Source organism: Lacerta agilis, chromosome 14, assembly GCF_009819535.1.
Source record: "Lacerta agilis isolate rLacAgi1 chromosome 14, rLacAgi1.pri, whole genome shotgun sequence".
Classification (NCBI taxonomy): Eukaryota; Metazoa; Chordata; class Lepidosauria; order Squamata; family Lacertidae; genus Lacerta; species Lacerta agilis.
This window is the reverse complement of record NC_046325.1, coordinates 20,770,782-20,788,956: the sequence shown is the minus strand read 5'-3', so window position 1 is coordinate 20,788,956 and position 18,175 is coordinate 20,770,782. Positions and strand designations below refer to the sequence as shown.

The 18,175-nt window shown below is 46.5% G+C and overlaps 1 protein-coding gene across 1 annotated transcript; it reads right to left on the bottom strand.

Moving 5' to 3' along the window:
* Nucleotides 1-282: 282 nt before the first annotated feature.
* Nucleotides 283-14,974, bottom strand: LOC117057616 (vomeronasal type-2 receptor 26-like). Its single transcript, XM_033168458.1, has 7 exons — nt 14,760-14,974; nt 12,493-12,784; nt 9,024-9,884; nt 8,104-8,331; nt 7,517-7,643; nt 6,604-6,764; nt 283-1,020 (listed from the first exon to the last, which is right to left on the bottom strand). The coding sequence occupies exons 1-7, from the start codon at nt 14,972-14,974 to the stop codon at nt 283-285; spliced, it is 2,622 nt and encodes an 873-aa protein (XP_033024349.1).
* Nucleotides 14,975-18,175: the final 3,201 nt, after the last annotated feature.

Sequence of the window (18,175 nt, the reverse complement as noted above, 5' to 3'; positions counted from 1 at the left end):
TTTACAGCATATAAATTGACTGAGTATATAGGAGCAAGGAACAGAATTGGCAAGTGGAGTTCTGGGCCCATAGCAAACTTGTTTTCAAGGTCTATGTAACTACATGGTGTGAATGACAGTGGCCCTACTAGGTTTTCGGGTAAAGTTCATTTCCAGCTACATTAGTAGCTGATGTGGGAGACCCACCAACTTTGCTAGTTATCAGAGGAATTACAAATACACCTAGCATAAGCATTTCCAAGAGAATACATATATGAACAAAAAGTAATGTATTTCTTCCTTTTATTTTCTTCTTTTTAATTGAACCCGGTTGTTCAGCTCAGGCCTGAGCAGAATGATGTAGCATTTAGGGAAAAAGATGCAGCCCAGTAACCCAGCACTCGAGGACAAGATGGAAAAGACCTCTACAGCCACCATATATTTCCCTTTGGTGCTTAGATAGGTTGGAACAAATGATAACCAAACAGTGCAAAACACTAACATGCTGAAAGTGATGAACTTGGCTTCATTGAAACTGTCTGGCAACTTTCTGGCTAGGAAAGCCACAGCAAAGCTGACAGTGGCCAGTGAGCCCATGTAGCCCAATACACAGTAAAACATGGAAGCAGAACCGTCATTACATTCCACAATGATTTCCCTATCCAATGAGTACATGTCCATATTGGGGAAAGGCGGGGAGGTACTTAACCAAAGAGTACAAATGCCAGCTTGAATCAAGGAAGAGGAAAGGACAATAGAATCTGCCATTCTTCTCCCCACCCATGTCCTCATTCCAGATCCTGGTTTGGTTGCCATGAAAGCCAGAACCACAGTGATGGTCTTTGCCAACACAGAAGAAATGGCCACAGAGAATATGATTCCAAAGGTTGTTTGTCGGAGAAGGCAGATGAGCTTTCCAGGATGTCCAATGAAGAGCAAGGAGCAGAGGAAGCAAAGGAGGAGGGAGACGAGGAGGATGTAGGTGAGGGTCCGGTTGTTGGCTTTGACTATGGGAGTGTCCTTATACTTCATAAAAATACACTAAATACACTAAACTTGTGATCAAAGAGAAAGAAATTGTGCTGGCCCCAAGGGTTTGTCCATGAAGCGAGGTCCAAGTCCAGTCCTGGGTCTAGGGGTCCAAAGGAGGTCAATCCGGCGGGGAGCAAGGCAGGGAGCAGGTCAAGGTCCAAGGCAGGTTCAGGCACAAGGTTGCAGGTTGAGCACACGCTTGCAACTAAGTTGCTCACGCAACTTGGGCTGGGTCTGGCTGGCTTTTATCTGGCCCTATGCTTAGGGCGGTCCCGATCCTCCGGAGACTCGCCTCTCCTCCGGGCCTGGAGGCGAGCACTCCTCCTGCAGACACTTAACTCCCTTCGCCTCTCTGCCCTGAGCCTCTGTAGCTCAGGAGAGGCTGGTGGGTTACTGGACCCAGGGGATGCCTCAGCTTCCTCTGCAGAGGCTGGGAGTGGAGCACCTGCAGGCAATGGGTCCTCCCTCCCATCAGGAGCCAGAGCAGACTCTGCTGATGCCTGCACCTGGGGATCCAGCACAGGTGGGGATCCTTCAGGCTCAAGCCCTGGCCCCGGCTCAGCTGGTTCTGGAGGCGGGGAATCCTGTGCAGGCTGGGATCCCTCAGGTTCAGCATCAGAGTCTGACTCCCAGGCCATCACACCATCCCCCCTCCCAGGCCTCCCCCTCAACCGAGGGGCCGGACCAGGCTTGCTGGGGTAAGTTGCATGGAAATCACGGAGGCAGGCAGGTGCGTGGACGTTTCCCGCTGGTTCCCATGAACGATCCTCAGGCCCATACCCCTTCCAGTCAATGAGGTATTGGAGCTTCCCCCTGCGGTATCGTGAGTCGAGAATGCGCTCCACCTCGTACTCAGGCTCCCCCTCAACCAAAACTGGCTGCGGTCGTGGATTGTCCGGGTGGAACTCGTCGGGCGGGGCGACTGGACTAAGTAGGGACCGGTGGAATACTGGGTGAACCTTGAGCGATGGAGGTAACTGGAGGCGAAACGCCACCGGCGACACCTGCGCAGTGATGGTGAATGGGCCGGCAAACCGTGCATCCAGCTTTCGTGAGGGCCGAGAAGGATGCAGGTGACGGGTAGAGAGCCACACCCGATCGCCAACATGGAGTTCTGGCCCCTCCTGACGATGTCGGTCAGCCTGGGCCTTGTATGCGTCCTTGGCCTGGCGCAGTTGCTCCATCAATAATTGTTGCTGGGACTGAAGCTCCTGAAGCCAGTCTGTCACTGCGGGGACCGCGGAAGCTGGCAGCACGTCCGGGAACAAACGAGGATGGTAGCCGTAGGAGGCCTGGAACGGGGTCTGCTGGGTGGAGGCGTTCACTGCATTGTTGTAGGCGAACTCCGCCAATGGCAAGTGATCGACCCAGTCATCCTGCTGGAAACTGCAGTAACACCGGAGGTACTGCTCCAGCACCGCATTTGCCCTTTCCGTCTGGCCATCGGTCTGCGGGTGGTGGGCCGAAGATAGACAGACCTCCGTCCCAAGGGTCTGGTGCAGGGCTCGCCAGAAGTGGGATGTGAACTGGACGCCGCGGTCAGAAACCACACGCTCGGGCAGGCCATGCAGGCGGAAGATGTGCTGCAAGTACAGCTGAGCCGTTTCCTTAGCTGTGGGTATGGACGGGCAGGGGGCACAGTGCACCATCTTAGTGAAATGGTCCGTGAAAACCAGGAGGCAGGTACAGTGACGAGATGGGGGCAAGTCCACCACAAAGTCCAGCGAGACCGTGTGCCAGGGACGCGGTGGGACTGGTAATGGCTGGAGCAGACCGGGGGGTCGCCCGGTAGGACCCTTGGCCCGCCGGCAGACGTCGCAACCAGCAACATAGCGTGCCACATCAGCCTTCAGGCGGGGCCACCAGAACTCCCGGCTTACCAGATGGGTGGTCCGGTACCGCCCAAAGTGCCCTGCTGCTGGGGCATCGTGGGACACCTGGAGAACCTCAGCCCGCAATGGTCCTGGTGGGATGTATAGACGACCCTGGTGCAGCAGTAGGCCCTGGTGCAGGGCCAGCCCAGGATATCGAGGGCATGACCCGTCAGACAGTTCCCGGAGCCGTTCCTGTGCCCAAGCGTCGACCCGTTGCTGTTCTCGCACCCGAGCCTGCAGCGGCTTGGCCTCCTGAGTGGCCAGGAATGCGGCTGGTGGTAAGATAGTCGTCGGTACTGCCTGCTGTACAGTGTCTGCGACGTCCTCGGGTTTCCGGGACAGGGCATCCGCTTTCCGGTTTTGGGAGCTAGGGATGTAGCGGATCCGGAACTGGAACCGGGAGAAAAACAGCGCCCACCGGATCTGCCTTTGGTTCAACTTGCGGGTGGTCTGGAGGTACTCCAGATTCCGGTGGTCCGTTCTCACTTCCACCGGGTGTCGTGCCCCCTCCAGATGATGGCGCCAGACCTCAAAGGCCACCTTGATGGCCAGTAGTTCCCGCTCCCACACGGTATAGTTACGCTCCGCCGGAAGGAGCTGCCGGGAGTAGTAAGCGCAGGGTAACAGTGGCGCATCGGGTCCGTGTTGCTGAGACAGGATGGCACCGAGAGCCGTACTGGAGGCATCAGTCTCCACCACGAAGGGACGAGAGGGATCAGGGTGCTGTAAAATCGGCGCCCTCTGGAAACAGGCTTTCAACCCCTGAAATGCCACTTCAGCCTCCTCATCCCAGGAGAAGGGCGTCTTGGGGCGCAGCAGTCGGGTTAATGGGGTGGTGCGATGAGCATAATCTGCAATGAAGGTCCGGTAATAGTTGGCGAACCCTAGGAACCGCTGTAAGTCCTTGCGGTTCCGGGGCGCTGCCCACTCTCGAACCGCAGCCACCTTCCCAGGGTCCATCTGCACCCCGTCAGGGGAGAGTCGGTGTCCAAGGAAGTCCACTGACCGCTGGTGGAACTCGCACTTGCTGAGCTTGGCGTACAGGCGGTGCTCCCGCAAGCGCTGCAACACGGACCGAACATGACTCTCGTGACGGGCTGGGTCACGGGAATAAATCAGAATATCATCTAGGTACACCACCACGTATTTGTCTAGCAAGTCCTGGAACACGTGGTTGATGTACCGTTGAAACACGGCGGGCGCGTTGCATAATCCGAACGGCATAACCAGGTATTCAAACTGCCCATACCGGGTCCCGAATGCAGTCTTCCACTCGTCCCCAGCACGGATCCGAATCAAGTTGTAGGCCCCTCGGAGGTCCAGTTTGGTGAACATCTGCGCCCCCTGCACCCGCTCCAGCAATTCTGCAATAAGGGGCAAGGGGTACCGGTCTGGGATGGTGATCTTATTCAGGGCCCGGTAGTCATGGCAGAGGCGAAGCTCCCCACACTTCTTCTTAACGAAGAGTACAGGAGCGGCAGTGGGTGAGGTAGAGGGTCTAATGAACCCACGTTCCAGGTTCTTGCGAAGGAAGTCCTGCAAGGCTTCACGCTCTGGCTCCGAAAGAGAATATAGGCGGCTCACAGGCAGGGGCGCCCCAGGCTGTAGGTCTATGCCGCAGTCGAAGGACCGATGAGGCGGCAGCTTGTCTGCTCCCTGTTCCTCGAACACGTCTAAATAGTCCTGGTACACGGCAGGGAGCGTTGACACAGCCTGCCCCATGGGGGCAGCTGCTACTAACTCGGACTGAGCACGGGAACCCGGGTCTGGGAAGCGTACAGTCCGATTGACCCAGTCGATCTGAACATTGTGTGACTCCAGCCAGTCCATCCCAAGCACCAGGGGAAACCGGGGCATGGTGGCAATGTCCAGGGTTCGCACCTCCCGGTGCTGCTGGTAGCACAGGACCAAGGGCTGGGTCTCCCGAGTAACAGCGCCTGAGCGTAGGAGCCGTCCGTCAATTGCCTCCACCTGTACTGGTTCCGGCTTGTTCTGAAGCGGCACCTGATGCTGAGTGGCGAAGGCAGAGTCCATATAGGAGCGGGTTGCCCCCGAATCCACCAGAGCGTGGGTGAGAATCCAGGGCCCACCGGGGGGGTATAGACGCACCGGTATCATGAGGTGTTGCAATTCCACTGGTGAGGGCCCATCATGCGATGCTTGGGTCCCCAGGTAGCCTGGGCCATCGGCTACTGGGGTTGGCAGTTTTCCCTGCGGCTGGCGTTTCTCAGGGCAGGTTCGGGCGTAGTGTCCACTCCCACCGCAGTAGAGACACAGGTTCCCCTCCCGACGCCGAGTCTTTTCCGAGGGGGAGAGGCGAGGCCGCGCTGCCCCGAGCTGCATCGGCTCCTCCAATGACTCAGCTCTGGCCACGGAACTGCAGGGAAGCACCGGCGCCGGGAGCCCGGAGTGCCGGCGGCCCCGGGCCTGGCGACGGTCCTCCAACCGATCGTCTATCTGCAGACTCCGTTGGATGAGGGCATCCAGTGTGGCAGGGCGATCCAACGTGGCCAGCTGATCCAGTATCTCGTCTGAAAGTCCCTCGAGATACTGGTCCCGCAGGGCAGAGTCGTTCCAGGTCAAGTCCTGCGCCAGCAGCCGAAATTCCGTGGCGTAGGTGGCCACTGTGGACTTGCCCTGTTTCAACCGCCGAATTGCCCGATTGGCTTGACTCCCCTTCTGAGGGTTGGCGAACGTGGTTTCCAGATGATTGCAAAACCCCGTATAGTCTGTCAGCAAGGGGGAGTCTTGCCGGAGCAGCGGCAACGCCCACTTGGCCGCCTGGTCCTTCAGCAAGCTGATCAGGAAGTGCACCTTGGTGCGGTCGTCAGGGAAATCCCGAGCTCGCCCCTGAATATACAGCTTGGCCTGGGCGAGAAACATGGGAAAGCTGGCTGGGGACCCATCAAATTTCTCTGGCAGGGCCACTGGGTACTTGCCAGGAGCTGGGGCGGCGGCCCCAGGAGCCGGTAGGGCATCCAAACGCTGCTGAAGCGCCGTAACCGCATTGCTTAGCTGCTGCACGGTGTGGGTCAAGGCCTGGTTCTCCTGGGCCAATGCCACTAGCGCAGCCGCCTGGTCAGCCATGGCTACTAGTTCCTCCCGAACGCACCCCAGCGAAGGGGGAGTGCGGGTGTGGCGTGAGCAAACTGTGCTGGCCCCAAGGGTTTGTCCATGAAGCGAGGTCCAAGTCCAGTCCTGGGTCTAGGGGTCCAAAGGAGGTCAATCCGGCGGGGAGCAAGGCAGGGAGCAGGTCAAGGTCCAAGGCAGGTTCAGGCACAAGGTTGCAGGTTGAGCACACGCTTGCAACTAAGTTGCTCACGCAACTTGGGCTGGGTCTGGCTGGCTTTTATCTGGCCCTATGCTTAGGGCGGTCCCGATCCTCCGGAGACTCGCCTCTCCTCCGGGCCTGGAGGCGAGCACTCCTCCTGCAGACACTTAACTCCCTTCGCCTCTCTGCCCTGAGCCTCTGTAGCTCAGGAGAGGCTGGTGGGTTACTGGACCCAGGGGATGCCTCAGCTTCCTCTGCAGAGGCTGGGAGTGGAGCACCTGCAGGCAATGGGTCCTCCCTCCCATCAGGAGCCAGAGCAGACTCTGCTGATGCCTGCACCTGGGGATCCAGCACAGGTGGGGATCCTTCAGGCTCAAGCCCTGGCCCCGGCTCAGCTGGTTCTGGAGGCGGGGAATCCTGTGCAGGCTGGGATCCCTCAGGTTCAGCATCAGAGTCTGACTCCCAGGCCATCACAGAAATAGCCAATATAGTTAAGATGATCCCTAAATCTTCTTTGTAAGAGAGGTAGTTCACATCCTTTGGAATGCATTTAGTTTGTTCCTTGTTAGGACACTGTTCTTCTGGACAACTGACACAGGCATCGGCATCTTTAAAAAAGGAAGATACATTTATCATCTGTGAGGCACTTTCTATTTCTACATTTATATGGCTGCTGAAAACTTGACTGCTCTGCCAGGCTTATGCAGGCAAATAAAAATATGTATTTCCACAATAGTTAGCTCAAGCTACTTCAACTAGCCAACTAGCCAACAGGATGAGGTGGCAGCATAGCTGGAGACAAACAGTAGAAATCCACCTTGCTGCCAGGAGCCAGACACCAACCTTTTTTGTTGAGATCAGAAGGAATCCACCCCCTGACACACACCTAATGGAACACACATTCAGCAGAACTGATGACAAGGGATTTCCATGAGTGAGCTTGCTCTGTCTCATCTTTAAAAGCTCTGTACAAGGGGCATTTCAACGCTTGGGGGGATCTTCATAGCTTCTATTTGGTTATGAACAACTTTCCTTGCTCATTCATCTTAAAAACTTGATTTATTTAACTTTTGCGGGCTGCTGAACCTGCACTGCTATTTGGTTGAATAAATATAGCTTTGTTAATTTCAAGTAAGACTAGCTGTCATTGCATTTTGGGGTAATGTAGGTTGGCAGTTCTTAACTGGGCATGTTCAAGATGGGCACATTTTCTTCTGCTTTCAATGATGGGGTGGCTGGCAAACCAGCTAAAATCTTTTTTTTTTTTTATAATTTCAAGGAACATATAATCTAAATAAGTAAATAAAAAGATGATGCATTACAGAACTTCCTTGATATTTTTGTTCATTATGTCTCCTACCCTTCTCATGAGAGATCATCCCTTCTGGACACGGAGCACAATCATAGCAGCAAAATTTCTCTCCCTCCTTCTTTTTCTTGCTGTAGCCAGGATTGCAGTTGTCATTGCACACAGAAACAGGCAGCACCTTTATAGAATTGTGAAGGATGATTTGCACTAAGAGAGTGGGTCTTGAAAATAGCTCATCTCTTGGCATGAAAGTATGACTGAGAGAAGACAGTGATTTTTGCCTTCACCAAGCTCAGATTGGAACATGAAACCTTGCCATAAAGATCAGGCAAAGTTTATCACCCCCATAATCATTTTCAAAATTATTGAACATGGCTTAAATGGAAGCATTTATTCACAAAACAGGAAGTTACATTGTTGAGGAGGCAGGGTCCTTTACTATATAAAAAATAATTTATGAGGTCAAAAATCTACTGGGACTCATTCAGAGTGATGTGACATTTAAGGGGTATGTGATTTATTTTATAATAATTTTTAATCAGCATTGTTCAGAGCCTGAAAACCAGATAGAAATATGAATTGGCCAAAAATAAAATTTTCCTCATTTGATTATTTAAATATTTTTTGCTATGTCTCACCTGATTAAAACTTTTATGCCAGACAATTTGCTCATCATTAATGGTTAATTCTTTGCCTGAAGGAGCCTGAGGTTGGAGTCTTCCAACTTTCACTCTAACCAGTGAGCCATTGGGGAATGTCAGCCAGTTTGTAACATCAAAACCTGTAACTAATTCACCATTGTCATCAAAGCGTACAGTGTCTCCAGCACTGTTGTTGAATGTGATCCACCTTAGAAAGTGATGCACCTAAATTGAAAGGGAATATGAACAACTAGGTATCGAGATTATTAGAATGAGACCAATGTTAGATTAAATAACTTTTTGAGATCCTGCCCATCCAAATGTTACTTTGGATGTAAGTAAAGGACTGCTAAATTGGTCCAATTGTCTGGGCAAAGTTAACCCTGCAGATTCCTATTTGTTGGAAAAATGGATCTTTGCATAATCAAAGAGGTGGTCAAATATAGGTGATATGCTGCCACAAAAATAAATAGTTGGAGTTGATGTCATCAATGTGTTGCAGTCTTGAAATTGGACCTGACTTGCTATCTGTAAGAAAGGTAAAAACCTAAGGCACAAACATGCCCTATGGCTCCTGAAATATCTTACTTCTGACCGCATGTAACATTTATTCCATGAGCTTCAGAAAAGTCTGTTCTAACAAAGTTCTATTTCTGACAAAGAATTATCCAACAAAGAATTATATCTCTTCCTTCTCCTCCACTTTTGGGACTTTATACTTCCAGCTATCTCTCCCATTCATTTAGCTCAATGTGCATGACCCATTATAAATAATAAATCACTATTTCATAATCAGGGAGCTATTGCTTATGTAAATCAGTGTGGAAATTTGGTGAAATTGTTTAATGTAGCAATGCCTTTACCTCTGAATCATAAACTTTACTTCTTTTCTATTTTAAGTGTTGACTTGAAATTACCTGCCATGGCTGTACACTCTGAAATGCCAGTCTGTCTGTTTCCTCCAACCTTTTACGTCTGACACGGGATTTGTATATAGCAGTCAAAGCATGTGCCATGGCATAGACAGCATTGTAGACATTGTAGCTGTGTCCAGTCATATTCATTTCAAACAGAACTCCAGAAAGGTTTTCCAGATTCTCTTCCCCAGTGCAGGTTTTCTTCCCCCCTTTCTCTTGCTGCTTAGACATCATTAGTGAACAGCTGAATACTTGTTCCCAGAAGTCCTGGATGAAACCATCTCGTTTGGCCCAGGAAGGTTGTATCATGTCTGTGAACTTTTGGAATCCTAATGGCTGATTTGAGTGAACTGTGAAAGATACAGTGCCATGGAATGCCTGTATATCCCATACCTTTTGTACAGAGTGTGATGCAAAATCCCAGTGGGAAGTAACAACCCAAACTTTTCCTAGAGGTGGCAATGCCAAGAAGGGTGCTAGAAACAACAACATTCTCAAAATCTGAAAGGATGGAGGTTCTCCATATACAAAAAACACATTGGCTTTTCTCTGAATGACCATTTCATAGTTTTTCCACTGCTGTAGAAGCAAATCTACTAGCTCATCCACATAATTCCATTTTGGTATTCTTACTATAAAGGCATAACAGATGCTATTCTGGGAAAGGACTGGAACCATAGTCTGTAAAAACCTGTCCCCTTTGTCATCATCTACAGCTAAGAGTCCAACCCATGTCCATTTGAAATGTTGAAGTAGCCGGACAACTCCTATGTGCTGATGAGCCTCATTTGGGACCATCTGGTACAAAAATGGGAATAGCATTTTGTCGTCCTGTAAAGCCAAAAATGATCCATAAGTGAGCTGAAATAAAAAAGTAAGCATTTTTCATTTTAAATAAAAGATAATATTGTATCTTAGAATTATGTGTCATCAAATCATACAATTGTAGAGTTGGAAGAAACCATCTAGTCATGGGGTGGGGGTAGGGGTTCTACTGATTAGTCCAAGAATAAGCACCATCAGCTCCTGAAGCTGAAAACAGCCTCCATGGCTCTGTATACAAACTTCTCAGTAGCTCATGTTCCTCCCAGAATAAATATTCTTGTTCAAAAACAAATTTTCATCATCAAGTTTGTGTAAGACAACTGCTTACAATGTGCCATGAAATCTATCTAAAATAAAGTGAACTTGCAATATCAGATTTTACTAAGTTCTTACAACTTCTTGACTCAATTTTTGTTTTTTAAGTAAGTTCAAGAAGAAGGTAGGTAAGTTCAATGATGTTCCCAGTAGCTGTGAAGTGCAGATACAAGACAGGGTGGCAGCGTTCTATCCCCGTTTCGCCCTAGCCAGCTAAGCTATTCAGTTCTTTATGCTTAAGCCAAGAAATTGTTTCTATAACTACATTCAGCATTAATAGATACATTAATGGCTCAAGACTACTGAGGAAGACCAGAAAACTGTGCTCAGGGAGTAGGCTATCTACCAACCCCAACAAATTGGCCCTGTTTGGGGGGGGGTGTGAAATAGCAGCTCTTCAATTTTATGGACTGCTAGGGCGAAATGGATCTAGGGGTCTTGGTGTACCAGGAGCTTAAAATGAGTCAACGGTGTGATGCAGCACCAACAGAAGTATAGTGTCCAGATCAAGGGAAGTAATAATACCAGTCTATTCTGCCTTAGTCAGACCACACTTGGAATACTGTGTCCAATTCTGGGCACCACGATTTAAGAAGTATGTTGACAAGCTGGAATGTGTGTGGAGGAGGGCAACCAAGATGATGAAGGGTCTGGAAACTAAGCCTTAGGAGGAGTGCTTGAAGGAGCTGGGTATGTTTATCCTGGAAAAGAGGAGAGTGAGAGGAGATATGATAGCCATCTTCAAATATCTTAACATGGAGGAGGGAGCATGCTTGTTTTCTCCTGCTCTGGAGGGTAGGACTTGAACCAATGGCTTCAAGTTGCAAGAAATGAGATTCCGACTAAAATTTTGGAAACAAGTTTCTGATAGTAAGAACTGTTCAGCAGTGAACAGACTCCCACAAGAGTGGTGGACTCTCCTTCCTTGGAGATTTTTAAACAGAGGTTGGATGGCCTTCTGCCATGGATGCTATAGCTGAGATTCCTGCATTACAGGGGGTTGGACTAGATTATCCTTGGGTCCATTCCCACTCTAAGAGTCTAAGATACTTTGTTTCTATGCCAGGGGTCAGCAAACTTTTTCAGCAGGGGGCCAGTCCACTGTCCCTCAGACCTTGTGGGGGGATGGTCTATATTTTTTTTGGGGGGGGATGAACAAATTCCTATGCCCCACAAATAACCCAGAGATGCATTTTAAATAGAAGGACACATACTACTCATGTAATTTACACTGTTTACACTGATTCCTGGACCGTCCACGGGCCGGATTGAGAAGGCGATTGGGCCACATCCAGCCCCTGGGCCTTAGGTTGCCTACCCATGTTCTATGCTGTAAGACCATCAGCAAAGCAAAGCTAACCCACTCCTTTTTATTTGGTTCAATTGCTGAATTGCACTTGCAGTTAATATGATTGCCCTAATTTTCAATGGAAAATAGTCTGGATCACTGGAAACAAAGTATTTGCCCTTGTGTATGTGATAATCACCCACATGCACCATTTCCCACTTCTCCAGCCTAACCAAACTCACTTCCTTCAGCCTTTCCTAATAGGATTTATTTCCTAACTCATGACTATCTTAGTTGCCATATTTTGAACTTACTCCAACATACCTGCATGCTTACTTAAATGTCACATCAAGCTCTGACTAGTGAAACCCAGACCCTGGTTGGAAGCTGTGAGAACAGAATGCTAGACTAGATGAATGTTTTGTCTAATAAAGTAAGGCTCTTTTTCTGTTCCTATTACTTTGCATGAAACGATGGCCCTGATATATATATTCAAAGTGTTTGCAGTCACATGTGGAGCAATGCTCTAGGGCAGTGTTCCCCAACCTTGGGCCTCCAGCTGTTTTTGGCCTACAACTCCCATCATCCCTGACCATTAGCCATGCTAGCTAGGGATGATGGGAGCTGTAGTCCAAAAACAGCTGGAGGCCCAAGGCTGGGGAACACTGCTCCAGGGCATCCCACTCATAATAACTCTGCTGAGGAGGAAAATCCTCCCTCCCTTTTTGCTGCTGACAATTCTACAGTTTAAATGATACATTAATTAACTTTGTATAACACATTTGTGCTACAATAGTTAGTGTTCAGATTTTATCCTTCCACATTTACCTCTGTAATGTTAATTTGTACTATGTATCTGAAAAATGAACCCCAAACAACAAGAACAAAAAACCCCGTTTATTTTTGTCTTTCAGTGTGCTGTGAGTCTTCCGGATTGTTTTGTCATTTTATTGGTATAACACCATAATATCATTTATCAAAGGATTTGCTGAATTCACAATGGTGTGCCACAGTTGTGAATTTCTGTACCACCATATTTACCTGTGGAGTCTTGTGAATTGCTGAGATGATGGCCACATTGGCAGAGATTTCAGAGATGCATCCACCAATGACAGTGATCAGATTATTCTGATGGTGACACTTGAAGTTGGGGACAAACCTCTGTTGTGTGGAATGCAGGCTGAGGGCAGCCTTGTATGTCATCTTTGCAGTGTAGTAACTATTGAGGATGTGAAACCCCAGGGAGACATTTGACAATATGTTGGGATTCTCATTGATCTCTTTGACAGCAAATGCTAAGGCCAGAACATGTTGGTAGTTCTTGGGCACTGAACTGTAAAAAAGAGTTGCAGCTATTTAACAAAACATCAACAACGAAAGCAGATTTATAGTATTCATCAACACACTTTCAAGAATGAGCTGTAACTTAATACTCAAGAAGGTGATATATTGAAGTAAAAATTAAGATACCTGATTGGTTCTGTTCCTTCCTGCAGGGTGACTGCCAGAAAGCAGAACAGGCAAACCCCAATTAACATGGGGGTTACATTCCAAGGCACTGCGTATTAAAGTGAGATTTTGTATAATTGCAACACTATTGAAAAAGCCTGAAAAACTTGTGGCTGCTAGGCTTCCAATGGACGTGGGCTGTCAGTGAGCTACTACACCAAATTCAATGTGTTCATAATTATCATATGAAACCCTAAATAGCTTGAAACCCAAATACCCAAAAAGACTTCCTTCAACCATCTCAGAGTCTATGTCTTTGTTGGTGCTGAAACTAAGTGCAACGCATTTGGAAGTGATCCTGACCAAGGGTTTTCAATGGTGGTTCCCCATCTGTGGAATGCCTTCGTAGTGAGGTCTATCTCTCTCTCCCCCATCACTGACTTCCACCAACAATTTAAAAACATTTCATTAAACATTAAAAGCATTTCATGACTTAAAAAAAAAACCTGATCCTGGGCATACTGAGGTCACTGGCTGAGAATGATTTTAATTGTTTTTAGAGTGTTTTAAACAGTTTTTAAAAATAATGTTTTGGAGCTGATTTTAGTTCTAGTTTAGAGGATAGGACCTGGAGGAGAGTTAAACTCTTATTTCCAGAGATATTCTTGTTATCTTATGCAGTACAGTGAAGCAAGAAATAAACAATAATATGAACCTTGTTGAAGCAACTGACAACAGTGCATTTTCATTATCTGTGATGCATAAATACAACAGAAGAACATCTGTCATAAACAGATGAAAACAGAGAAGATATTACAAGCGAAAAGTACAAAAGGGAGCTTTACAGGCTTCAAAAACTAATGTATATTTGAAAGCAATTCACTATATATCTCAGACTTACTATTGCTCGGTGCTTGACAGCCAATTCACAAATAACTTTTTTTAAAATGTAGACCCCTCTAATGTTGTGCCTATGTGTTTTTGAATTGAAAAGTATGATAAATATTAACTATGTTTACAAATGCAGGTATCACATGCAGGTTTCTTTTTAGAGTCAGGTTGTGGTTCCCTGTCCAGCCTGCTTTACTTTTCAAATGAAAGTGTTAAAACGATAGGAAGAGTGAAACATGCTGATATTTCTAAAATATAATAATCTGAAACAAATGATTTTTAAAACAGATGACTGGAAGGGCATAAGAGAGTGCATCATTTGAGATTAAGGATGAGAGGGAACAAAATATGGAAAGAAGAGAAATGGAGCAGTAACTAAATAATAGATATAATATACAGTGTGGTTATCCTGCACAAACACTATAGAAATGGATTGTAGGCATTCAACTCATTTTGCTTTTACTGTTTCTGGCTTCTGATTTGATTTCACTTTGATGTAAGCTCTTACTCACCATTCCATATTTATCCCTTAATATTGAAGATGAATATGATGTAAGCAACCTCTGTACTTCACACAGTCACAGTTTTGGGGTTTTTTTGTATTCTTTTGATTGATTTGTACATCTTATTGACTTTTTATAGTTATAGTCTCAAAATCAATAAAGATATGTTAAAAGAAAAGAAAATACACAGTAGTCATTCATTTCAATGGTGATGGTGGAGGAAAACATACTAGTGGTTTCTGCCCAACAATTTAATATAGAAAGCATGACAAAATGATTAACAAGACCTGGAAAGCTGTCTGTGGACAAATGCCAGCTTCCTCAGCCTGAAAAGCAAGATGAGCATCACATGCCATAGTCACCTTTGACTGGACTTAACCACCCAGGGGTCCTTCACACACACACACACACACACACACACACAATAAAATGCAAGATTGCATAAGAAATTAAATGATGCCTTACACTGGTTCATCAATCAAGATCTGTGTTGGCGGTTCTGTGAAAGAGAGGTTATTGTAGAGGAAGAAGACCTGGGAAACAATTTCACCAATGAGAAGTTCACCTGGCTGGTAAAATGCATGAGGTATAGGGAAGGGATCATCATAGATGCTGCAATTAATAGAACGTGCCTGGCATACAGTAGGGCACAGCAGTACAAGCAGCAAAAGCATCACCATCATGAGCTTGTGGGCATAACATTCCTTCCAAACATAGATTCCCGTGTTTCCATTTACAACATTATATATAGCTGTCATCTGTTTTGCTACAGCTTCCCTTGAATGATGGATGATTTTGTCTCTATGCTGATTAGCAGAAGGACTTCTTTGAGAATCTGTGAAGCAGCACCTTGTTCTCAGAACTAATAACGGTGCCTTGTCCATCAGTGTCCCTGATCAAGGTATTCTCTTTATCTACTCAGTTTATCCTCCAAGACTGACTGAGAAGTATGTTTATTTCTAAACCCACATCTGTTCAGGTACATATACCAATAAGTTTGCTTTGGTCTGCAAAGAAGAAGAAAAAGTATTCTCTTAAGGTTTTCCAATCCACTTATCCAAAGCAGCATAAGATATTAAATAATATAGGCTATATTATGATGCAACAGCTTGTTTGTGGATGCCTACATATGTATGTTTTTATATCTAGCCAAGGAGGTTTGATTTTTCACAGTAAGAAACTTAGAAGTGGAAAGTTAATTGGACAAGGATACTCATGGGATTTATTTATTATTATTATTTTAAAAAACTAGGGCTTAATCAGCTGCTGAAAACATATCCTAACATGTAAAGAGGAAATGAACACCCAAAAGAATGACAGAGTCCTGCCTATGCCTAATATCCAGCTTTGTTGATGGTTTCTTATGCCTCTCTTCATATGCAGGTTGGGCTCTGGATGTCTGCTGTGTCAGAGGATAGAAACCAGTAATTCTGACAATTATAGGGATTATTATCATTTCCCTTGTGTGCTGTTGCCATTTCAAGCTGCCTTGTGCATTCTGAAACTGCTAGGAGTCCCACTGCCTTGGATATTACAATTATTCTTTTCTCCCTTGACATATGATAAACAGTTAGTGGTGCACAAAATAACAGAATCGTAGAATTGTAGAGTTGGAAGGGATCACAAGGGTCATCTAGTCCAACTCCCTGCAATGCAGGAATCTCTTGGTGAATTTTAGCACCAATCGCTATGTTCCCTGGATGAAGGAAGTGGGATTAATATAAAATCATATTGGTATGATATTGGTATGATTCAAAGCTTGCAGTCATGGGTAATTGGTTTACTCTGAATGAGGAAAGTCAGGTAGAACCAAATTATTGTTGAATCATAGAATTGTAGAAGAGACTCCAAGGGTTCAACCCCCTTCAATGCAGGAATCACAGTTGAATAAACCCTCACAGATGGCTATCCAATTTCTGTTTATTATCATCTTGGTTCCTGTCCTCTGCACACCTTTCAACTTGACAATATCCTTCTTAAAATGTTGTGCCCAGAATTGGACTCAGTACTGCAGATGATAGTGATGTTATTACACTGGACACTATAAAGTGGTACCTCAGGTTAAGAACTTAATTTGTTCTGGAGGTCCGTTCTTAACCTGAAACTGTTCTTAACCTGAGGTACCACTTTAGCTAATGGGTCCTTCCACTGCCGCCTTGCCGCCGCCGCCCGATTTCTGTTCTCATCCTGAAGCAAAGTTCTTAACCCGAGGTACTATTTCTGGGTTAGCGGAGTCTGTAACCTGAAGTGTCTGTAACCTGAAGCGTCTGTAACCCGAGGTCCCACTGTATTTCTGCTTTTGAATTATAATGTTGACTCATGTTAAGATTATGGTCTAGTAAGCCTGCTTGATCCTCATAAAGCAGTAGATTCATTTATGTTAATTTCAAGAGAGAAGTAGGAAAGTTGAAACACAGCACAATTAATTAATATTTTAGCAGTTTGGCCCAGAGTAGAAGGCAGGGGCGTAGCAAGGGGGTGGGGCGGAGAGCCCTCGGTAGCACCCGGGGGGTGACACTCGGGGCAGGGCTCCACCCCCCGCAATCCCCGCCTCCAGCCAGCGGCGAAAAAAGCCGCTGAAAGAGGGGGCTTTCCCCCTTTCAGCGGATTTTTTCACCGCTCCGCTCCCTGAGGCAGCGGGAAATGGAGAGGGATGGGCCAGCAAGGAGGGGTGTCACCCCCCCTCGCTGGCCCAACCCCTCTCCATGCCCCGGGATGGCTCTGCTTAGGGAGCACAGCAGCAGAAAAACCCGCTGCGCTCCCACGGGGAAAGGAGAGGGGCGGGCCAGCTGGCCGGGTGGAGGCATAGCTCCGTGCGCATGCATCATGACGTCATGTGCACGGAGTGACGCCCCGCCCCCATGGGTGCCGCTTGGCCCCCAGCAGCCCAGCAGCTAGCTACGCCCCTGGTAGAAGGCAAGTTGTTTCCAGATTCATCCTTAATATTTCATAATGGGAAACTTCCCTCACTATGATAAAAATTGATTTATAATAGTAATTACTTTATATACAACTTCCAATGAACTCAAATCAATATAATACTCTTTGCTTTCTATTTTCTCCCCAATAAGTGACCATGGAGCCAGGGTTGCAATTAATGACATGCCTATTTATTGTTGTTAGAATGTGTGTAATATGCAGAACAGAATGAGTGTATCTAGTATTGGAAGAATATAAATTCAAGCACAACAAAAAGATCAATATGCTGAAAAACGATAAATCTGACTGCATTGAATTTCCTAGGAAGGAAAAACACGATGAAGCCAGGGAACTCATATAGCCCAAGACAAGACAAAACACAACAAAAGAAAAGATGTAGCATTGGAACCCTCATTACATTATATTATATTGCAATACTTTTCCAATTCACTATATGCATCTGGAAATGGACAGAAACTTCTTAAGAACATGATATCTGGTAAAAATATAAACCACTGCCAGAATACTGACAGAAACATCACTTTACAAATAGCCACAGGAAAAGGAGAACAGGCAAAGTGTTTTTTTTTTTTTTTTTTTTTTTTTGGCCCATAGTTGCTAAATGCCACACATTGTGACTCAATTTCTCCTTAGGTATGGGGTACGAAGGAGTCAGTGGAGCACTGTATACTGTGTTGGAGCAAAACCATGGTAGGAGATACAATAGATGAACCAAATGTCAGCACAACCCTATTCATAGGAATTTGAGAAAGGATGCTTAGTTAAGATCCCTGAGATCCCTAGCATCGGCATTCCCAATGAAATATATATAATAATATAATAATAATATTTATTATTTGTACCCCGCCCATCTGGCTGGATTTCCCCAGCCACTCTGGGCGGCTTCCAACAGAAATCAAATACAAAATACTCAAATATAAGAGAAGAATAAAGACACAGAC

What these genes read in the sequence shown, in the direction of transcription:
- LOC117057616 (XM_033168458.1), bottom strand. Translation starts at nt 14,974, where the DNA reads ATGGTGATGCTTTTGCTGCTTGTACTGCTGTGCCCTACTGTATGCCAG. An exon ending in ATCTTGATTGATGAACCAGT is followed by an intron (nt 12,785 to 14,759) that starts GTAAGGCATCAT and finishes TCTTTTTTACAG; the next exon opens with TTCAGTGCCCAAGAACTACC. An exon ending in AGAGTGTACAGCCATGGCAG is followed by an intron (nt 8,332 to 9,023) that starts GTAATTTCAAGT and finishes CTTTCAATTTAG; the next exon opens with GTGCATCACTTTCTAAGGTG.